The sequence below is a fragment of the Lepisma saccharinum genome, chromosome 1 (assembly GCF_977018435.1).
Source record: "Lepisma saccharinum chromosome 1, izLepSacc3.1, whole genome shotgun sequence".
Lineage (NCBI taxonomy): Eukaryota > Metazoa > Arthropoda > Insecta > Zygentoma > Lepismatidae > Lepisma > Lepisma saccharinum.
The window spans coordinates 21,939,182-21,963,654 of record NC_139229.1 but is presented as its reverse complement, the minus strand read 5'-3'; the positions used below and the strand labels follow the sequence as shown (position 1 = coordinate 21,963,654).

The window sequence follows — 24,473 nt, the reverse complement described above, 5'->3', positions numbered from 1 at the left end:
TCAAAATATTCTTAATGGGGGTGTAGCATCCCAAAATGTTCCCTCCCACTTCAAGCACTGTTATCTTAAAAGGTGTGTGTCACAGCATCCTACAACACAGGACTTGTATCATAGAGATTGATTAATTCATTTAGGGATCTCAGTAATTAATGGTTTCACCAACAGGCGGCCTATTACATCAATTTCAGATTTTTTGTAAGTGATAGAGTATTGTTTTTTATTACAATTTGTACTATTTAATAAAAATTGTACAAATGCTAATAATAATACATTCTTGCAAACGAATTAGTACATTATGTATATACGTTATGATTTTCTAACAATACATGGAAGATATTACAATCTTTATTTTTCATAATGACATGCAATTAAACTCATCTCAATTATGGGGTGTGAGGGACAACCTTCTGGTAAGGCACCCAAAAGACAACCTTACTTCCACATAGTACACCCCAGTAACTGCAATGTACTAGGCCAATGAGGCTCAGGCATATGGGCTATGGCTTGCATAATCCTCTGTAGGGCTGTGTTGTCATGTATGTGTCCTTCTGTGTGCTGAGTGTCCCTGCACAGCTTTTAATAGGTAAGGAGAATAGTTTTAGCTCATGTTGAGAAATGAATTAATGAATTAGTTTTAAAAATTGAATGTTGATGTGTTATTTTCTTCGTAGAGATCCACCTTCAATTTTGTTTTACGAGTAGTTCAGGGTCATATCCATTCATGATGGGCAAATATAGCCTATGTGCTGAAGTGCCCACCCCCAATATCAATATCAATCATCCCAATTACATAAATCTTCTGTAGTTCTACATAGGCTACATATAATAAATTATCTTCATTTGAGAAATGTGACATTCAGCAGTGCAGACTGAAGTCAATAAGCATTAGAATTCTTCTCCATTCTTAACAAAATGAATTTGAAGAGTTGGATTTGAAATACTGATGGAATGTATTGATTTTTGTTTTCACAATTATAACCACAGTGGCAAGAACAGACCATTTTGCATTGACAAACGTATTGCAGATTTGATATGGTGCGCTCTGTTTAATTAGTCATGGGTGCTTTGTATACAGTGTGATATTTGAAAATTTTACAGTGGGTGGGGAATTTAGTAACTATGGACGTTTGACTGCCATGCAGGAGATCTAAGATCGGAATTTTTCCGGCCCCCTGCATAAAACAAGATGGCCTCACCCAGCCTCAAATCAATGAGCACCTGTGGGTTACAGGCGGTGGAAGCATGGTGCTGATCATATCACCTCTAAAATGGCAGAGATCGAGAAGGTATGGGGCCCTATCCATATCCCCTAAATGTACCTTCATGGCATGGTGCTATATATGGCGAGCTTTACTTTATTCTTTAAGCAGCGTACTTAATAAATACGTTATAAAATAACCCCCCCCAAAAGCCGAAAATTGGCAAGCATCGGGGGAATGCAGGAACAAGAGATGGAGAAATCCCCCACAACCCCCATCGTGGCTAGTAGGCTGAAATTTTAATCCAGAAAACTACGCCAAATTGTTTAAATTCTCATTTGCGTCATTTGCAAATCTCGTTTGGCAAGTGTGAGTTTCGGTTTGGATTAAAGGAAAGGTTTTTTAATAGCCCCACCGCCCCCGATGGTGACGCCACTTTGCCAACATCTTTTCGCTAAGTAGAAAGGGAAATGAATGCATATTTCAATTTTCCAACAAACGATATTTTTCATTACGTGTAAATTAATTTGTAAAAAGCAAAGTAAGAAACTGAAACGTCAGATAATTTTGTTGGATCCAAGAGTATTACTGTGCAAATTGTCCATCACCATGTTCGTTCACTTTATTTTACCAAATAAGAGCTTCAAGAATTAAGAGAAAACTCAAAGTAAGCTGTTGACAACTTCTGCACCAGCATACATAAAAATTCATTGCTTCAAAACACACAGGATGCAAGAGAAAAATTAATGAAAATAGTCATGGACAATTTGCACGGTATTACTCATGGATCCCACTGTAAGCCGTCGTTTCTAACATGGCAAACTCAATAGGAAGGCTTAACGTGAATTGCGTTAGAAATCTGGGGAGAAATTTGTATGCCGTAAGAACATCGTCTACTTCATCGACAGGAAAATCATCTTGGGAACCAGTAGAGAAAAAAACACACACAGGACAGGTAATCCATATGTGGAATTTAGTGTCTTTATTTTTTATTTGTCTAACTTGGGTTTTGTTGTGATTTGTAACTTGGTTCTGTTATGATTTGGTTGTTGAGTATCGTATTTACTGCACAGAAGAAAGGACCTACAAAATATATATATATATATTTACCAAGACTTGGAGCAATGGGGCCCAAGTTCTGATTGTTTAATTCGGATTTCATCATGGAACACAGGCATTTTTTCATGGTTCGATTTATGTCTGTTAACACATACTTCAGACTTTTAGCAATTACTTATTGCGTGCATCTTTTAGAATGTTTGGTAAATATGCGATAATGTCCGGACACCTTTTACTCATTTATTTCCTTAATTTTACCACTGGTACTTACCTATTTTGCCTTGCGGAACATTCTTTAAGGTGAAGTTATGCCTTTTTCCATAAAATACTGTCAACTTTTCATATTACGATTGATTATTTGTCATACTTGTTGCGCTTCTGTAATAGACAATATGGCGTGCACTCGTAATGGATCATCGCATGTCATGATGCGCCAGCTTGTGTTTTGTAGATTTTCAGTGTGCAAGCAGTGTTTCAAACCTTCATGACGGAAAATTACGTACTATTTCGATTTCTTTTTTCATGTTTACCTCCACAAACCATAAACCATAAACCATTAACGTTAGCCCTAAAAACCATCCACAGGTAGCCCCACAAACCATTGACGTTAGCCCCAAAATCCATCCATGGGTAGCCCCACAAACCATTGACGTTAGCCTCAAAAACCATCCACGGATAGCCCCACAAACCATTCACACAAGGTTAGGTTAGGCCTGTTAGGTTAGGTTCCATTAAAACTCATTTCACCCCTAAATTCATCGAAAAAAGAAAGCGCGGCGAACATAGTTAAAAATAGAAATTTTCGTAAAAAGAAGGCACGTTTGGAAACACTGCAGAGATCGCGTGACTTTCAATGCTCTCGCCATCTGCGGCTAGACTCTACTTTACGTCCTTATTACCTTTTGGTGGTAACCAATGGGAGTTAACAACACTGCAGGCTCATCTTTGTGTCCGCGTTGTGAATGCATGTGCTTTGCTCCTTTACGTTCTACGTGGTGATTGCTTCTTTGCGTTCTCGGTGTGTTGTGCGTGTGTATGGTGCATGAAAAGAACAGGTTCCAAAAACTTGTAGATACTATAAAATACGTTTATCCCCAGTAATAAATACCCCTAAATATGTGCTTCATCATCGAAAAATTTCCTCAGTACGTTCAATTACGCATATCCGGACATCATCGGTTTTTATCAATTTCCTCCTCCAGGTAATTTTTCTTCGCTTTGGGATTTACGTTGTTGAATTCCTTATACAATAAGCTTTCCAACGATATATGACACGTATTCCTTAGGAAAAGGACGTAAAGTAGAGTCTTACCCCATCTGCACGCACACAATGGAAACAACGGCATAATGTGGCAGGCAATGCCAATTTCTTACGTAAAAAGTGATTAATTCTTGTTCGGCAGCATTAAACTACGAAGTTTTTACTTTCCGTGATAGAAAATACCTCCAAGAACGTCCAGAATGCTAAAGAAACTCATTTCAGTAAGTACTTTCTCCTGTAAATTTGAAGAAATCCGTCCGGGCGATATTGCATATTTACCGAATGTTTTTCTTTCCATATATTCGTAAATTATACTTCTGGCACAAGTCATTTGTTTACTGAAGTCATTTGTTTACTGTTGCCTTGGTTACAGATTGCTGCTGCCATTTTGGTCACGTTATAGGGGTGCCAAGTGGTTACATAGTTCGGTTAGTCGGGTCAGGTCTAGGGTTCTTAGTATTCAAATAACGGTAACAGTTTAGTATATCGGTAACACATTAAAATCGGATATTTTGTGTTTTGCATGGTTCGTACTTACCAATTGTGTATTGCGGAACATAGTTCAAGGTGCCATTATGCATTTTACACGAAAACAAACACAATTTTTAACATACAGTTGTTTTTTTTCTTTCTTTGTTTCCGTAAAGCACAATATGGCGGCCACAAGTTGACTCATGTTGTGGATATGCAGTGTTTCCAACCTTCTTCATGGAAAAATACCTACTATCGTGTTCGTCATCGCTGGAAATTGTATATTATGGACGGATAGCCCCACGAACCATTATGTACACTAGCTGACGGATAGCCCCACAAACAATTTTTCAATAAGGTTAAGTTTGGTTAGGTTAGGCAAGTATAGTGAAAAAATAAGGTTGGAAACACTGACAGGGGGTTAACGTCATGAAACGTACGCTGCATCAGGTTTAGGTATGGGAGGCAAATGAAAACAATGGCAATTGTGCGTTGGTGAGATATTTCTCTTGAAAAATACATGTTTTCCCATTCAAATATATTCCACGATTAAAGAAAATACCTCGACGAACGTTGTAAACCTTTGACAAACTCATTTCCGTTAGTAGTTTCTTCTGTAAAAATGAAGAAATGTGTTTCCGATATACTAAACTGTTACCCAAATAACATATGTAAATGCTTTTGTGGTCAAGTTAGGCAAGCCAGGCTTAGAGCTCTTTGCATTACAATAATTTTCCTAAATGCTTTCAACATCTCATCACGGTGGTGCTGGTCTCAAGCACGATGCCCCTTCGAGCCTCGTATCAGCAGTAGTATGTGGAATGCCTTGTCCGTGGGAATTGGTGATATTTGGTTATACCTTTTACAACTTCTTTTTGCCAATAAATAGGACTTGAAACTCCCCAACATTGGAAATTGCTTTCACAAGTTTCAAATTTACTGTAACAATCATTTCTACAATTCTGCAATTTCCCCTATGAAGCTTTGAAAAAAATCATGGAACGATTTTACAGTACCGGACACTTCCCCAATTTTGTTCATATTTCGCATACTCAATAATTTAAGGCTCCTAATCACGAATCTGCAGTTAAAATTTGGTGTTCACGTGTGGAACTTGCAAAATAAGGGGGTCCGTGATCGCAACCGACAATGCGTGATTGCTCATTATTTATCACAAGATTTTGCATTTCGAATACTTAAAGAACGAAATATATTCCTGATATTACTACGACCCCAAATTTTAACTATGTTTACCTAACCTAACCTTACCGTGCATGGTTCGAGGGGCTACCCATGCATCATTCCAGGGGTTTTAGGCTAATTGTGACCAGGCACCGTCAAAAAATGTCAGTTTCGTAGCACTTGAGCGACAAATTTTAACCACAGAATCGTGATCAAGTGTCCTAAATTAGTTTGTATTCGAAACATGAACGAATGCCCCCGTATTATTAATATTTACCCAACCGAAACTGACAAAAAATGGCTTTTTTTAAAGCAAAACTTGAAAGATGACATCTTCCTCACGAATAACTGAATGATCCCTACACTGTTGCCAAACTTTATCCACACTCCACTTAAACAACTGTGTCACATGAACATGTTTCTGTTCTGCCATTCTTCCACGCTGAATGCACTCCAACCATGCAACAGTGTGGCAACACTGTAGACAACGTAACAAATTGCGAACGTCACTTGTGCATATGAGAAAACATGGTTTCCAATCGTTGTTTATGTATCGAGAATCGTCGTGGTAATTCACAACGTTATTTTACAATTTCTACACGTCACCACCAAATCTTAACTGCAGATACGTCACCAGGACTCCATAATTAGTGAGTATTAGAATTATTAACGAAATTATGCCTTTTTTTGGTATTCTAAAATCACGACCTTCTACATGTTATTTTGCAACGTCACCACCAAATCTTAACTGCAGATACGTCACCAGGACTCCATAATTAGTGAGTATTAGAATTATTAACGAAATTATGCCTTTTTTTGGTATTATAAAATCACGACCTTCTACATGTTATTTTGCAAGTACCACATGTGAGCGCCAAATTTTAACTGCAGATTCGTGATTAGGAGCCCTAAATTATTGAGTATGTGAAATATGAAAGTGTTCGGTTTTGTAAAATCATTAAACATTTGGAACTTTTACCGGCACGATATTGGCTGTAAAGTAATATATCACAGGTGGAATGTGTTGCAAAGTGTAGATAGTAAATGCCCAAACATGAATAACATCTACAGCGCAGAAGGAATAACTTGACAGTGACGTCATCTCCCACCTTCACCTCTCCTTCCAGAAGCGAAGGCTCATTCACTTAGCATAGCGTAAGCAGCAGGAAGGTACTCCTTGAACGAAACAGCATCGTTGCGTTGCGGGCGGCGATCATTTTTGCGTGAAGTTAAAGTTCCGCTTGCAGAAGGTTTGCTGAAAGCCGAATTATATGAAATAATTAAAATAAACATCTAGCAGTGCTAACATTAAATTCAAGATTGGTAGTATGCACCACGATCTTTACTGCTCGTAGTCTACTCGTGGCATGGTTCCTTTCGTAGTAGTTGGCAACGCTGACTTAGCAGGGAGTGACATCACTGCCAGGTTATTCCTTCCCGGCTGTAGGTGAGGATGTCTTTAGTACCATAAAAACGAGAAGTCACAAGCACCATCAAATGGTTAAATGGCAACTTTGTCACAAAACCATAGCCTCTGCCCAATGTGCAACTTGCAAAATGATTTGCTAAATTTCATCACTATAGTGTATTATTTTTATTATATATTATGCATAACTGTATATTTTAGTTTAGATTCATTCTTCTCTCTGAAAAGATAATTTTGTCTTATTTCATCTCTATCAAAGGCAATTTATAAATAAATTAAAAATATAATAATTTTACAGGTTACAAAGTAAAAATGTAACAATTAAACAGCTGTCTTGTGTTATTTCAAATCCATAATTACAGTAGTGGCATTAATTCTGGATACTTTTAGTAAAATGTTATTTTTTTAAAAATCTCGAATGTAGAAACTATATTCTGTATAGAAATATTAAACAAGTTTAAATGACATTGTTCAGTAACTTCAATAATTGCATCTGAGTGCAGCATTGTAGTCTGATTATAATTGTTATTTTCAACTAACAGAATGCTTGTGTGTGATTGTTGTGTAGTAGGTCAACTTCCTACTGCTACAAATAATGAAGCTCACACTTAACCCACAGTACAATACAGAAAATACCAATAATCAGAGAACAATGCTGCAGTAAGATGAAATTCTTGAAGCTACTGAACAATGTACAACAATGATGCTCCCAGTTGACCTACTATACAACAATTGCACATAAGCGTTCTGTTGGTTTAAAATAACAATAACAATAATAGACTACAATGCTGCACTCAGATGCAATTATTAAAGTTACTGAACGATGTCATTTAAACTTGTTTAATATTTCTATACAGAAATTAGTTTTTACATTTGAGATTTTTAAAAAATTAACATTTTACTAAAAGTGAATGCCACTACTGTAGAAACATAGACAATAATTTATTTATTTAATTGCTTCACAGATAAACAACTTCATTTTCAACCATAATTAATTCACTTCCTTAATTTATATGGTAAAATAGTGAAAAATAATCAGATTGTTCATTTTATATAGATCAGGCAAAGTTTATATTTCATATTACACAGCCTGTAATGAATTTACAGAAGTAGTTTCAATTTGCCTAAAGCCAGAAAGCATCTGACATCAGGAAATGGACACATACGTACTCGTTTTTCTATGTTCAGTTGTTTGACATTTTTCTATGTACATGGTACAACACTGGTACCTAGATTTCCATATTGGTTTCACAGGTAAATGCACCTTCCACTGTCATCACACTTAGCCAGGTGATTTCAGGTCACACTGAAGTAACAAAATCCGCATTTCAAAATACCTTTTGGTAATTGTACAGGTAATTTACAAATGAAGTTTCAGGGGAAAAAAATAGGCAAGTGAGTTTTCTGTTGTAAGTGACATAGTGGTGTCATTTCCTGCCATGTTGATTCTGTGTTAGACTTTACAACACACCTTCTTTCGTTTCATACTTTTGAAACTTCTATTTGTCAAATCATTAAGGCCATAATGTATCGTACCGTTTATTGCATGAATAATTTATAGAATAATGTACATAAGGATTTTGTAGATATGAGAATCACTTTTGGTGAAAGTACATAAATCTCGTAATCATTTAATGGTGTTTAATAGGCTCTAAGAAAGGAAACAAAATGTAGTACTAATGGTGTGAAGCTCATAGGAAAGGAAAGGTAATATGTAAACTGTAAACATACTTAAATGTCTGTTGTTTTGAATTCAATAATTTTTATAGGCAAGATTAGCAATCATTTTGTGTAGAAAAATGTACAAAATACGAATCATGTTAAAACCGTAAATAGTGTCGTCATCATTAAACTGTAAATAAACATGGCAGTTGATATTTTGCAAACTGTCATTAAAGAAATTGCCAAAATTCAGCTACAAAGTCTATGAAAATATTTTAAGTACATTTAGAATGTCTTTATTTTCATTGTAAGAAAAAATATTATAGTTTCACTAACATGCTCAAAAAACATTTCCATAGTAGGTTCATGCATACAGTATGAGAAACAGAAAAATCTATATTTACATATCATTTTTATTTACTTTAATCAAACTGTTCAAATATTTTACAGGACCATTTACTTGAAAATGCCTTTCTATGAAAAGACATATATATGCATGGTGCCAGAAACCATGCAAGCAATTTTAAATGTTTTTTAAAAGTCGATTTAAATAAAAATAATAATAAAAAATGATTTTTTAAAAATAAAATTATGATTTTTATCTACCTTGGTCTCTGCAGCCACCCCAAGTATATGTGGAAAGTATAATCCACATAGTAAAGTTGTCTATTATGTTTTATAATTGGGACCGAAATGTTTGCCCCCTCCTTTTGTGCATATATTCGTTAGACGCAAGGCAAGTTTTAATAGAGGGTATGTAAGTGATTCCATGTAATTAAGAAAATATTACATAAGAACTTTTCCTTTTTTTTTTATCAACTCCTTTCTTCTTTTCAGGAATGGGAAGACGGTGACTATCGCCTTGCTCGTTTTGTTGAAAGACCAAAGCAAGTCAATGAGCAATTCGCTATTAACTTAATTCATGAAGTTGCTCCAATTCCAAAGAAGGAACGCGTCACCTACTGTGATGGAGGTGGTGGGCCTCTGGGCCACCCTAGAGTCTATATTAATTTAGTAAGTGCAAATTTAATCTGATTAGGTTTTATTCAATGCTGTGTGGATATTTTTGAAAGTTGAAAAGGGGCGGGGGAGGATTTGGATAGTAGTGTATCCCTGACTGGGAAATGGGAGTACTCTATTGGACTGAATCCACCTTCTCTGCTCTTTCCTTTCAATTCCAAGGTGTGTGACAAGTGCAAGGTCATGTACAATTCACCCCATCCCATCTGATATTTAGCAATAGCAGTACCGTAGGCATGGACCGGAATATGGAAACTAGCCAGGGGTGCTTGTAGCATAGTATGAGGTATGAGGGTCTGTGATGTGTATTTTACTGAAGAAAAATACCCAGTGATTTATATATATTTTTTTTACACACAGTGGATTGCCTTTTTATTGTTTGCAGTAAGTTTGCACTTAAACCTGCATTATTGATTTTGCATCTTCATGTTTTCTCATTTTGCAAAATGTTAATATTTACCACCATATTATGTATAAGCTAATACTGTATAAGTAAACTATAGATAATGTAAAAGGGCAGTAATATAATCACCAAAAGATACATAATTTGGTAACTACGTTACATGAGTGGGTAACTATATGGAACAGTAAAAAAAAGTGTGTGTTACTACTTTAAAATCATTTGCTTTAACAATGGACCCATTTTGAAAGTCCCACGAGTTCAACACATTAACCTTTTGCATCCCGAGCATCTCAATCGAGATCCTACATGTAACCCCTTGCATCCCGAGCATCTCGATTGAGATCCTCTAGCATAATCGTAATTTTTACGGTATAATGTCACTATTTTTGGCTGGATTTGAGTTTTTCTTCTTTTACATTATTGTTAACACACATATTAAACAATTATGACTCGTGCAGTCTTGTCGAACAAAAAAGGCAGGAAAATGGTGGCTTTTTTTGTGCAGCTTCCTCACAAAAGGATAAAGAATTCCGACAAAAACGGTCGGATTTGTTAGCAATTCTTTTCTTCCACCACTGGAAACTTAGACGGGTGAAAAATTTGCTTTTCTGTACCCAAGGTCACAAGGAATTTTCCCCATGTTGCCACAAGAGATGGGGGGAAGAGGGTTTGAGGAAAACTGCGCTATTACAAAGAAAAGTTCGAAAGCAAGACGAAACCAGGTCTTTGTTGCCAAGCACATGTTTTTCAAGTTGCTGCAATGTGACCTGCATTGTCTAAAAATAGAAAGGTGCCAATAGAACATGACTTGTACTCCCAAAACGACATGTCTGCTCACCACTTGAATTTCAACAAAATGCATAGTTACCTTCAAACAACTGTAGATCGGACTCTAATTGCCGTACACAGACAAATGATATATCGTTTTACTCGGAATGAACCATAGATTCGGACTATATAAAATTTATGCACATTCGGCGTATATATGGAGGGGGGGGAACCTGAAAATTCAATAATTTTTTTGAAAAAATGGGGGTGCTGCATCACGTGTGATGTGCCACTGTGTCTGGAGCCATGTTTTATGGAGTATCATCAGTGAGAGTCATGGCTCCAGACCAAGCATGCGAGCTGCAGCAGCAGAGGTAAGTACAAAAGACATCATATTTGTACTTCTTTTGCAATGACTTTTTTGATCAAATGTGCACTTAATGTATATTCTGAAAGAGACAGTGGCATGCAGACATGTCATTTTGGGGGTACAAGTCGCATTCTACTGGTCATATGATAATAGTGCAATTATTTTCTTGTTCCTAACACTCCAGCGATTATTTCCATGTGTATTGTTACAATGTCTTGTACTTTTTGTTGGGGGGGGAGCGAAACTCCAATTTTTTCTTCAAAAATTTTGGAATTTTCAGTTTCCTTCCCACCCTTTCCTCTATATATACGCCGAATGTGCATAAATTTTATATAGTCCGAATCTATGGTTCATTCTGAGTAAAATGATATATATAATTTTACGATATATATATACAGTATATATCTGTCTACGGCAATTAGCGTCCAATCTACAGTCATTTTTATAAAACACTGCATTTTCCTGAAAATCAGCTCGGGCAGCAAGGGGTTACATGTGAAACAGGCTTAGGTGGCTAAAGGTTAAACGAGTTATGGTAACTGACTGTCCCATAAGTGCTTATGTGCGTTTCATGAGGTTCATTATGCTGTCCCAAAAGTCACTTTCCATGCGTCTCGTGCAAAAACGAGATTCACCAAACGCACGGGCCAGGAGACTGGTTTGTTCGGTGAGAATTGTCTGCTGCCTGCAGACAACTTGTGTGCATGATGGATTCAAACTGCACTAGTTCGGGAATTGTATTATAATTTTAAGAGAGAACAATATGAAGCAGCAGAGTGTGCCTCAACTCTTGTTACAACGTGATTAAAATGAGTATCAGTGTCCGCAGTAGAGTTTATTTTTGCCAGAAGGAAATACCTTCCACTGGATGCCGTGGGGAGAATTCCTACAAACAAAACGCTGCACCTGCATCTAGAGCGTCCCATAGGTCTGTAAAATAACTGGTTTCACCAGGTTCACGAGACCAGTTACTTTCGTTCAATTCGTTTGTTTCGTTATGACTTTCGGAATGCACCCAGTAGTAATTTAAAAACAATAGTTACATTACACAGAGGCTAATGGAGACTGGATTTCATTTTGGAATTTTCTACAGCCACCAAGATTGCCATAGCAGATCACTTCATTGGGTCATTCCATGAGAAATGACCAATGAAGAGGCACTTTTCAATCTCTCACATTTTCATTCATTTGACATTTGGCATGCTGAAAGGGCCATCTGAGAATCCTATGAAACTTTGCAGATCCATATCTTTTGTATTTCCGAAATTACACGGGTGCTAAACGTGAGATTTCCACAAATTATATGACCATCTTGTTAATTTTAAATTACAGTATTTGGACAACCAGAGCTCCTTCGCATGAGATATTACATGCCTAGGTAGGGGAATTTGTGTGGGTGGTGTAATCAAAATTTGGGTAACCATTTTATCAAAAAAAATAATTATTAGACCTAATTTAATTCCAGCATCATCATGCATCTTATACAGCGCCTTTTGTCAGTCAAGTCGCCCACGGAATGGTGGTTAGCATGGTGGAAAGTAAGATCGCATCTGCCTGCAAACAGGATGCAATGTCTGCATAACTGGAGCCGCTAGCTATGTAATGAAAGAAGCTTGTACAATTACATTGACACATTTACGGTATTTTTAAAGGAAATTTTTCACTAACACGTATCATTTCCTCTTCCAAAATTGCTTCAATTCTTGTAATGTATGGTTTTGCGTTTGAAAGCTTGGTAGCTCGCCACTCAGACATCATGAAAATTGTGCAAGGCACCTGTTACAAACAGTATTTTTTTTTTTGTTTCTTTGTTGTGATTGTGTATGATTTTGTATGCTTGGGTTTCTTCCATGGTTCTGTATAGTTTAAAAGAGCCAATAAGGTTTGAACTTTCAGCCCTCCCCCATGCGACGCGGGAGGAAGTATAAATATGGCCTCTGACAGAGGAGAGGAGAGTGTGTTTAGGAACTGGATAGCAGAAGGGAGAGCGATCTTCGGGCTCCAGTGGCATCCCATGAGAAAAAGCATCCCGAGGCAGTTCTGCCGATGCTTAGCTTCCACTTGGTAGTTCTGCCGTGGGGCTCAAGTTAGAGGAATGTAAATACTGTAAATTAGAGAATTATTGGAAGACTCCAAGCCTTGTTTTGTTAAAATTGTAAATAAATGTATAAAGCCCATTTCTGCGAGTTTTCAGCAATCACCCTGCAACATTAATTCAGTAAGTTCTTGCCTGTGATTGAGTCTTTGGTTCCGAGCGCTCTGGTGAGGAACGGGGTGGGAACCCAGGACTAACGAGCCTATTTAGTTGTTTATTGGGGGTTTTCCTGCCAGAAGCGGCCCGGTAAGGGTGGAGTGTTGCGTAACACGCCGGAGGGATTTTTGATCGTTCTTCAAAGTTTCTCCTCATTAAGCACACACAGTTTTACAGTTTGCTTCTTATCAAGAACAAACCCTGATTACCTAAATTTGTTCACAAGTATCCGAACACTTTCTCTGTGAAACTGGAACATCTGGGAATTCTGCTGCAAAACAATAATTTTAACTTCCCTACAAGAATTTGATATGACGTGTTATGCACAAGTGTTGTGCATTAAAATGCTTTGTTTCAAATTGTCGTATATCATGGCATTATTAGACTGCAAAAAAGCACCAGTAATACGTAAACTGAAACATAACAATCTAAAACACTTGTTAACACCTTAACACTTCTCGAACACAAGGGAACTGGACACCAGTTATCTGGATAATGAAGCTCTGGCATATCCAGTGGCAAGTCAGCGTACAGCTGTGTGGTCTAAATGCTGGCAGATGCGATCTTACTTCCTGCCGAGCTAGCTGCCGATCCATGGGCAACTCGACCAAAAAAGGCACTACATTTAAAAAAATAAAAATAGAGAGCTGTGTAACTACTTTGTTTGAAGCTTGACTTTTTCTGTAATTAATATTTTTCATTGTAGGATAAACCAGGAAACCATGATTGTGGATACTGTGGACTTCGATTTTACCTAGAGGGTCATGGAGGAGGAGGCCATTAGATAATTTTTATGGCAGGTTGTGTATAATGTACAATAAGTTGTTTAGTTTCCTGTATATCTTAAGTATATTAAAGGTATGAAATAGTTTATGATGTGTATTATACTTTATCCTGGCCATGGTTAGATCCAAGGGTAAATATGTTAAAAGTCAGTAATCACAACTACAGTATGGCTGGAAAAGAAGTATACCAAAAGTTGGCTACATTATTGTATAGTCAGTATACTTCTTTTCTGGCCTACTGTTTTTTTTATTATTATTATTATTATATAGAAAATTGTTTGATAGCAGAAGCACATCAAAGTTTCAAACTTGCATGCAATGATTTATGTAAGGGAAACACAGAAAAGCCGTGTGCAGGCAGGTTCAAAAAAGGAGGATGTTAACGCGAGTTTTTTTTTCCAACATTGTTTCCAATAGTTTTTCTTGTATGTACGCATTGCTTGCATTATAGAATTATTTTCTTGTAGTTTACGGTTATTACAAGCATAAGAAAACAGTTTTTCTTTGTGACGTTTCAGGAGAACACACGCTCCTTTCATCAGACATTTATTTTCATTTTGACTAAAGATACAGTTATAACAATGGTTAGTAATTTTTAAACAAAAAGAATCCGTTATATAATGGACGTTGTCAATGTTACATTGTTGTAATATAGCAACTTAACTGTGAAAAAAAGCAGTCTGTTGTATTTTTATTTGAGATTTTTTAAATTATGAATCCCAAATATCATCAGGTAATTCAAATTCATCATTGTTTTCACACAGTCTCTTGATGTTTTCTGTTACATTAAATTTCAAAGATGGTGGCTTACTCCATTTGTGAAAAAGAAAACTCCATACTGGATCTACATTACCATTTTCATTATTTAATTTATTCCAGTGTTCTTCTGCAATGAACGAAGCTTCCCAGACATTCAACTCTGTGTTTCCCGTTAATCTTTTTAAAACCCTTCTCTTTTTAATCAAATGTTTCTCTTCGATGATATGAGTTGACAAACCTGTTCTTGGGTTTAGATTTATAATGTCCAAATCGTGTTCGTGCCATCTTATTGCCATTTTCCTTGCTGTTTGTCCCACATAATCCTTTGAACATGAACAACTTATATTATATATTCCTGTGGTTTCCGCATCTGGTAGAGAGTTTCTCATTTTGAATTCATTAAATGTACATTCCAAACTTCTTGGTGATTTAAAAACAATTTTGAAATCAAAACTTCTGAAAATTTTTGCAATTTTATGTGAGAATCCCTTGTGGAATGGAATGCACACAAATTTCTTTTCAACAGATTTTTCATCTTTGTCTGTATTTCTCTTTTCCTTTAGTTTTCTTGCTACTTGTTTTTTGATTTGGTTTATTCTGTTAGTGTGAAAGCCATTTTCTTTTGCTATATTAAAAAGCCTTTCTTCTTCATTTTTGATATCCTCATTATTAGAACATAGTCTTTGTGCTCTCAGGAAAAAATTTAAAAATATGTTATCCATTGTTATACGCGAATGTATAATACAACAATGTAACATTGACATCGTCCATTATATAACGGATTCTTTTTGTTTAAAAATTACTAACCATTGTTATAACTGTATCTTTAGTCAAAATGAAAATAAATGTCTGATGAAAGGAGCGTGTGTTCTCCTGAAACGTCACAAAGAAAAACTGTTTTCTTATGCTTGTAATAACCGTAAACTACAAGAAAATAATTGTTTCCAATTAAAGGAAATGTTGACATCTTAGATGAAGCTTTGGCCGATGCCAGGGCATCTGTTTTCAATTTTTTTTTCTTTTGATATTCCAAAATCTGAAACATTACATATGCTTAGAATTCTTTCTAGAACAGTCACGTGAATTTTCATGTGGTTTTCTTTCGCTGTTGTCTAGATATTATCAGTACTTCAATAGACTTATGTAATGAAGAAAGAATTGAGAATATCTAGGCAACAGTGAAAGCGAACCACATGATGATTCACGTGATTGCTGTAGAAGGAATTCTAATCAGATGTAATTTTTCAGATTTTGGAATATCATAGCAGTTTTTCGAAAGGAGAGGATAATTCAAAAACAGCTGTCCTGGCACCGGCAAAGGACCAGCCGAGCCTTAAAGGCAAAAGTCAAAGCTAATCACATTGCAACGTGCGATGAAGGCATATTGTGGGGGAGTTGGACCCACACATTCACAAGCTTCGCCATGTGTGGTGATGTGATCAGCAACACACTCCAGCCACCTTTATCCCATTACCCATTTTATGAGATCAGCTTTATGCAGGACTTTGTCAGATAAATAAATTGCACCTAAGACCACTTACCGCAGACATCAAATTTGGGTTTCTGTTAATAAATGATACTGCAAGTCTTGTGATGTGATATTGTTTATTTACAAAGTGTTTGCATTACATTACACTTGTAGTAATACATGTTAATATTAGACAAACAATGTTTTTCAAAATTTTCATCTGTGTATTGTGCTTGTTCACTGCCATTATTTTCAACTCTCAAACAAACTTTTCTTTGCAACGTTAACATAAGAAACTTAGTTAAAATGTGTAAAAATCTTTGTGATTGTATTTTTTTGTGTGTTCATTTTACAATTTTTCTATCTCCAGTTAATTGCAAAAATGCAGTTGAATTGATTTAAAATAGATGGCAGGCAGAACAAACACAATGGAACTTGTTTTACGCAGGATTTGAACCTAGGTTTAATACACACTATTCCAACCACTCTGCCACAAAAGCTGACATAAAAAATCTTCGTAAAATAGATCCAACTACTTGGCTATATCTTTATTATGGAGAATAAGTTGCAGATGGTATATTTATAACAATATAAATATCTTTTGAGGCATTTGGAAACCTTGACAATACAAGGTTTTACAAACCTAATTTTCTCTTCGAGAGGGAAAGGGTGTTGAACAGTTATTCTTGTAACCACACTGATATTTACTATTCTAATTTGAGTATTTCTATTTTGTCCTACATATTGATACTGCGGCTATATTAGTTTTTCATGAATCATACCTGCATATTGATTTGTTAAATTTTTGGTACGAGATCTGAGAGATCATGAAAATGGCTTGGTAGGTTCTTTTTTATCTAAGCTGTGGCAGTTGTTGTTCTTTAGATACAGTCATTCTTAAACCAGAAAGCATCCTTTGTCACACATTGCTCAAACAATGAACTCTTACGCTCTTCTAGTAAAATTTAAAAAGCCTACTAATTTAATGTAATATCTTCTACATGATAGCTTTGTTACTTTTCTCACTTTCTTCTAAGACTTTTTACAAGACCCAGTGTTTATAAAGAAAGCTTCATTAGTGACATAACTTCATGTTTGACACTTGATTGATTTTCTTGTCTTTTCATTCTGCATTGTCATGTTTATTTTACGTTATTTTCCATATAATGTCCTCAGTGATGGACGGGATATTTTTCCAGTTCCGGTAAGTGGCAAAGAATCAACGAATAGCACTCCGCCTTTCAGATGCTTATAATAAGGTGTTTGATCTGAAAATTAATTGAAAAAAAAGTATTAGTACTAAATATATCTAACCAAACTGATAAAACCAGATTACAGTTTGTGCTAAATGTTTCAGAATCCAATTAGATGAAAGTTCATAATTGAAGATTGATTTTCTCTGTTGGGTAAAATAATTGAAATTGATTAGTGTAATTCTTATACAAAGAAAGAATGGAAACTTCAATTGACCAATAAGTAAATTATTGTCCCATGCCATAAAAGTACCCTGGAATAAGAAAGACCCCAAATATTACGAAATGTTATTTATTTTATTCGCTCGATGACATTAATATAGCATACAACATAAATGCAACAGTAAGTCTTTAAGCTTTCTGCGCAACAAATAATGAATAAATTCCTTTAGGCACTATCGACCAGGTCAATTCTGGAATAATTTCCAAGCTTTCGAGAGCTAATATCACTCTCATCTTCCTTCTAACCTGAAGATGAAAGTTATGTTAGCTCTCGAAAGCTTGGAATCTGTTCCAGAATTGACATGGTTGATAGCCCGAGAGAATTTATTTATAAATGCAACAGTCAACTCCAAAATGTTATTAAAAAATCTAACAATAATACATCTCTCAGCACAGACCAAGGAAGAACCTATCAACTTTGGCATCTAATTTTAAAGGGCGATGAAGAAACACAGCACAAACAACATCTCATGAACTAACCTGAAAATGCACCAAGTATGGTCTAAACTTTTCATACATTTGTACTTAATGCATGGTGATAGATTTATGTGTAAAATTATGGGCATGTCAGCACAGTGACTATTTGCTCCACACAATAGATTACTTCTTAACAAACCATACATCGAATGACAAAACCTCCATATCTATAGTAAAAGTTAAGTTGAGCATTCAGTATACTTACAGACAAGTCACAGGACAACACAAAGCCTCACAGAGGTTTGTACTGGCTGTGGGTCCAGGTATCGAAGCCTTATTGGCCGATACAATTCTAGGTTTTTGATTGATTGATTTGATGCATTTTACTTCACTTTTCTTGCCACTTTGGCTAATTGCGAAGATGAGGATTAATGATGAAGGAACACTCACAAAGAATATCCATGCCCAGGTTGAGATTCAAACTCGGGATCACTGACATCAAGGTGTGCTGTCCTAACCACTCTACCATGGAGGTCGGCACAATTCTAATTTGTATTACATGGAAAAGAAATTGACTATTGAGTGACATAGAATGAACCATATATTATTAGTAGCAGTAAGTCACTGAAATGGATATCGATAAAAATTTTTTTTTGCAAGTAACATGAAATTATTATTCAGTAGAATTGAATTATAACCGTTGTTTGTAATGTGAATATAAATACAAGGATAACTTGCATTTCCAGTGATTAAATTACCCATGCATGCTGTTTTGAGAGGAATCTGAGTGGACCGTAGAATCATTACAGGGGGGAAAATTTGTGGAAATAGAACAAAGAATCCTCTGTGTAGACGAGAGATTTGCATATATCTACCTGCAATAAACTTCTGGATCTCTTCCTCTGTAACAGAATGGCCAGGTTTCTTGACAACAATAGCTCTAGCAACAGCTGTGCATGTTGGATCAGGAATTGCAATTACACCTGCAGCCATCACGGCTGGATGGGTTTCTACCAAGGCTTCCAGCTCAGTCGGAGACACCTACAATACATTCAAACAAAGAGCATGAGTGAAGATTATACATAAGCCTCCTCCTGTGTGTTGAATTCAATGTTAATGTTTAGGATAAAAGCAAAAGGTAAGGCTATCCAGGCGAAGTAGGTGCAGTGGCACTTCAGTACATTTGAATGTACAAAATGTTTTCATAAATTATCCTTATCACCAGGGATAGACAAAATTAAAAATAATTCACAAATCAGGCACCAGCACCTTTTTCTCAAGAGGAAACTTTTTTTTTCAAATATGGACTAAAGAAAGCCATTAATCAATTAAGATAAGCTACGAAATGCGATCGTAAAGCATTTAATTTATTAATTAATACAAGATGGATGAAAAGTAATTATATCTGCCAAAGTGGCTTTCCTAAAGGTGGCTCAACTTATAACAGAATGAATGCCATGCAATACATTCTAATGCATGCCCTACTCCACCATATCCCTGCAGATTTAAAAACAGTGCGAAAATTTATAATAGCATTTTTATTGTTCGGATTTAGTGATAACAGTTGGGCTGAAAAGTTCGTAGGCTGACTCATAGATGGCGTTACTAGAGTTAAATCCATGTGATTTTTACTTAGTACTAACCTTCAAAAGATACATGTATAAATTTCACAGCTGCCGGATAATTAGTTCGTGAGATATAGCATTGTGAGTGAAGCAGCTTTTGTTATTGTGAAAAAATGGATAAAAAAATGGGTGCATTGCTTTTTTGGCGAAAAAAAATACTGTTGAAGCCAAGGCTTGGCTTGATAAACATTATTCGGACTCTGCACCAGGAAAATCAACCGTTGAGAAGTGGTTTGCTAAATTTAAACGTGGCGAAATGAGCATCGAAGACGATGCACGCAGTGGATGCCCCAAAGAGGCTGTTGCCGACGATAACATCTAAAAAGTCCACAAAATAATTTTAAATGATCGTAAAGTGAAGTTGATCAAGATAGCTGAGACTTTAAAAATATCAAAGGAACGTGTTGGACATATTGTGCATGAATATTTGAACATGCGAAAGCTGTGTGCAAAATGGGTGCCGCGCGTGCTCACAATCAATCAAAAGCAACAACGTTTTGATGATTCGGAGCAATGTTTAGCGATATTCAACCGTAATAAAATTGCTTCCCCATCCACCATATTCTCCAGATCTGCCCCCCAGTGACTTTTTCCTGTTTGCAGACCTTAAAAGAATGTTAGCTGGAAAGGAATTTAGCACATATGAAGAGGTAATCGCCGAAACTGAGGCCTATTTTGAGGCTAAAGAGAAATCGTACTATAAAAATGGCATCGAAAAATTGTGTGACCGCTATAATCGTTGTATCGCCCTCGAAGGCAACTATATTGAATAATAAAATCAAATTTTGTCAAACAAATATTTTTTACTATGTTAGCCTACGAACTTTTCAGCCCAACTGTTATGTGTGATACAGGAAACACTTCAACTTTAACTCGCAATTGGTCGCGGGCGAGTGCCGCACTCACTTTAAATTTTAAGGAAGTGCCATTTTAACAGTATTTAAAATATTGGCCTGTGGTGCTCTCGAGCTGACTTTTAGAGTTTCATGAGCGACGTGATTGCATTTTTATGAGATGACATAAACAGCATTATTAGAGAGACCATTGTTGTGGAAATAGTGTTGTCAGAGTGAGCGCAGAACTCGCACGCAACCGATTACATTATATATTTTTTTATTTACATTTGTGCATTATTTGGTCAATACGTCGATTCTGTTTCTAGTGAGTTTTCGTACCTATGTTCTTGTCCTGTTAATAGAAAATTCAAAAAGTGTCGCAGTGATTTTGTATCATATCAGATGAAACTACCTCAGAGGAGCATGTGCTTTTTGTTAATGCTGAGACTTGTTGTCTTCGACGAACTATATTACGCTGTTTAAAAACAAATAAACATTTGAAACAAAAATGTAATGAATAAGAAGGATTATAATAAACAGATCATTACAAGTACAAAACCTAAATTTTAAAAAATTAAAATAGGGTGAAATATGCCTGAAAAGCAAGGGTGAGCGCCGTGCTCACCCTCGACCGACAACGTGACTACAGCGAGCACGACTGATCTCGGGTTAAAAAACACATACTGTACTTGTTATTTAAAAAAGAAAGTAATGGAAATTTCATAACCAATCTCTAAAATATTTAAAAATATATATTTTTGGTACTGAATTTAAAAAATCCATCACCAAGTGAAAATTTTCAGGCTCCAAGCACAGTTGGAGGCAATACATTGGTTAGGACATGTTGCTAGAATGGAGGAAGATCACAAGCCTAAACAAATGTGTGCTGGAGACGAAACCAGAAGGAAAGAAAGCTAGTGGATGATCACATACTCAGTGGGGACACCATGTGGAAACAATCCGAACTTCTAAGTCTTTGGACTGAAGAGGACACGATAAATGCTAAGATGATGATTTAGAAGTTACTAAACTTTGTATTTGATTAAGTCCATTTTAAACTTTTCTACCCATGACCAATGGACACTTATGTAAAATAGTTGCATACTTCATTATTAGATAATGAATTAAACTTTATTTAAAACCTGAAAAAATAATGCTGAATACTTACATGATGGGCTTGGTGTTTGAATGTTTCCTTCACTCTTTCAGTAATGTATAGGAAGCCTTTGCTGTCAAAATATGCAACGTCTCCTGTATGTAGCCAACCATCCTTGTCTATGAGTTCTTCAGTTGCCTGTCAGTAAGGAGTATTTCACATGAATTATGTGTTACTCGCAGACGTTGATAATACAATAAAATATACATTTTTCATATTTACTGTGCAATAATCCAGATTCATTACATGAATTTTCAAGTGGAGCACTGTTTCACGGAATTATATAATTTCCTTTGAGCACTCCAAGAACAGACATCCTTGAACATACAGTGGAAGCCTTTTAAGTTCCCATATTTTACATTTTCCTGCATTATGCATTCAATTTTTATGGTCCCAACATAGCAACATGTAAAATTGTCTGATTATACATATTTAAAGTTTTTTCACCTTGGTCCACTGAAAAATATTAAACTGGAATCCACTGTACTCTTCGTTTCAAATTTTAACACCTGTTGATTGTGAACATTTTGAGTCATTTCTTTAATTTGTATACCTGCGAGAACAATGACAGCTCTGTAATATATTTAAAATATCAGGGTGGCTCTGTGGCCAAACATGTTAAGTGGGTGACTTTCAATCTCGGCACCGAAGTTCCTAGGTTCTGGGTCTTAGCACCTGGCACAGGTATTCTTTGTGAGTGTCCGTTCATCTAATCATCACTCAACCTCGTCGTCGCAATTGCACATCGTGCTACGACACCAGGGGTCCCGGGTTCAAAACCTGTCTCAGGCATGGATGTTTGTGAGTGTCCATAAATTTTATCATATCATCACTCATCCCCATCTTTGCAAATTAGCCAAGAGTGGCACAAAATGTGAAGTAAAATTAAGCAAATCAATCAATCAATCATCGTTGCAATTAGTGAAAAGTAGCAGAAAAGCAACACTAAATAAATATTGAAAATATCTTAATTTTGTGAAAAATATGTGCAGTATGTTACAAACTCAATAAAAACTTACCTTGGGTCGGTTCAAATAGCCAATAGTTTGGTGTGGTGCTTGAATCAAGAGTTCTCCTGGCTGATTGGCCCCCAAACTTTTCCCTGTTTCTAAACAAACAACCTGAAAGCATCAGATGTGTGATCCAGTTCAGAATGATACATATCCATAACCAATTGGTGCAATATTTACAAAAATATATTTTGTTTAATTATTGAAAGAATTAAAACATGCTTTCTTTTGTTAATGATACAAACATAGTTACAAAAATGTTATTTACGAGGGTCACTATTTATATTTTGAGCCTTGGCAACACTGATTGAAGTTAGGTGCGATTTGACGTTTGCACGGAATCGTCTGGCATTATTGACCATAACGTACTTCAAATGTTTTGTCAATAGCTTGATTTGTGTTGTTTATGTTGCCTTGGAGATTGCGCGACAACAATAAAATGGAATTAACTCGTGAACATTTTCGTGCGATGATTTTTTACGATTTTCGACGTGGATTATCAAGACAAGAGTGCATCGATCAACTTACTTCCACATTTAGCGATGAAGCCCCATCCTTTGCCACTGTGAAACGCTGGTATAACGAATTTAATCGTGGCCGCCATTCGCTCACCGACGAGATTCGCGAAGGTCGTCCAAAATCAGTTGTTGTTCAAGAAAACATTGATGCTTTACAAAACCTAATACCGCAAGATCGTCATGTGACATACTGTGAGATTGAGGCAACCATAGGCATTAGTTCCACCAGCATATATAAAATATTACATGATCATTTAGCTGTGAGAAAGGTATGTTCTCGTTGGATCCCACACAATTTGACAAAAACTCAAAAAGACGCTCACGTCAATTGGTGCAAACAAATGCTCAATAAATACAATCGTGGTGCTTCAAAAGATGTATATAAGATTGTAAAAGGTGACGAATCATGGATATATGCATATGAGCCGGAACGTAAACAGTCGACTGTATGGGTGTTTCAAGATGAACCCAATCCAACAAAAGTTTTTCGTGCTCGAAGCACATCGAAACAAATGGTGGCCTGTTTTTTTTTTTCGGGAAAACTGGTCATGTGGCAACTGTGCCTTTAGAGGAACGTTGAACGGTCAACTGTGAATGGTACACAACAATTTGTTTGCCAGAGGTCTTCGGTCAAATACGGAAAACAAACAAAAGCCGTCGGATCATTCTTCATCAAGACAATGCCAGCTGTCACACATCTCGTCTAACAACCGACTTTATGAACAGTCAAAAAATCGAATTGATGGGTCATCCGCCGTACAGTCCTGATTTGGCACCCAATGGCTTCTTCTTGTTCCGGAATGTCAAGAATAAATTGCGTGGACAACGATTTTCGTCGGCGGAAGATGCCGTTGATGCGTTCAAAAACCATATTATGGAGGTGTCTCAAGAAGATTGGAAAAACTGCTTTGACAAATGGTTCGAACTAATGCAAAAGTGTATTGACCATAAAGGAGAATACTTCGAAAAACAATAAAGCAGTTTTCAATGCCAAATTCCTGTTTTTTCATTGTTAGGCTCAAAATATAAATAGTGACCCTCGTAACCCACAATTGTTTGTGCTATTAGCTAAATTGAACAATTCTGTATCTTGATTACTGTTAAGGATATGGAGGTGATGTTAGCATAACATGCTACACAGCTAGAAGTCCCAGGTCAAAATGATCCCTTAGGACATTACTGTAGATATACAATTTGAAATTTTATATGATTTTCACTCATCTTCCTTCTAACTTAGTCCAGTCCTCTTCTTTTACACACTTTCTTTCGGCATCTTCTTTCTTTCACACTTATATACTATTTCCACTCCTTTTCTGTGGTCTTTAGTTTGGTTTCACACACGAAGAAAAAGT

General features: G+C 36.2%; 2 protein-coding genes across 3 annotated transcripts in view; one reads left to right on the top strand and one right to left on the bottom strand.

The window, feature by feature from the left end:
- Nucleotides 1–1,987: 1,987 nt before the first annotated feature.
- Nucleotides 1,988–13,943, top strand: ND-13A (NADH dehydrogenase (ubiquinone) 13 kDa A subunit). The gene is made up of 3 exons (XM_083121353.1): nt 1,988–2,154; nt 9,098–9,274; nt 13,779–13,943. Exons 1-3 carry the CDS (start codon nt 2,014–2,016, stop codon nt 13,854–13,856), a joined length of 396 nt encoding a protein of 131 aa, XP_082977479.1. The 5' UTR covers nt 1,988–2,013; the 3' UTR covers nt 13,857–13,943.
- Nucleotides 13,944–16,210: 2,267 nt separating this feature from the next.
- Nucleotides 16,211–24,473, bottom strand: part of LOC145993601 (uncharacterized) — a 48,128-nt gene continuing 39,865 nt past the window's right edge. For both annotated transcript variants that reach the window (XM_083129454.1, XM_083129452.1), the window contains exons 10-13: nt 22,613–22,714; nt 21,606–21,731; nt 18,852–19,017; nt 16,211–17,352 (exon numbers count right to left, since the gene is read on the bottom strand). In XM_083129454.1, the coding sequence (XP_082985580.1) occupies nt 17,237–17,352; nt 18,852–19,017; nt 21,606–21,731; nt 22,613–22,714 (510 nt within the window). In that variant the 3' untranslated portion in view covers nt 16,211–17,236. The remainder of the gene's footprint in view (nt 17,353–18,851; nt 19,018–21,605; nt 21,732–22,612; nt 22,715–24,473) is intronic.

Excerpts from the sequence above, each read along its gene's own strand:
- ND-13A (XM_083121353.1), top strand. The coding sequence starts at position 2,014 with ATGGCAAACTCAATAGGAAGGCTTAACGTGAATTGCGTTAGAAATCTG. Across the intron at positions 2,155-9,097 it reads AAAAAACACACACAGGACAG|GAATGGGAAGACGGTGACTA; the intron begins GTAATCCATATG and ends TCTTCTTTTCAG. Across the intron at positions 9,275-13,778 it reads CTAGAGTCTATATTAATTTA|GATAAACCAGGAAACCATGA; the intron begins GTAAGTGCAAAT and ends TTTTCATTGTAG.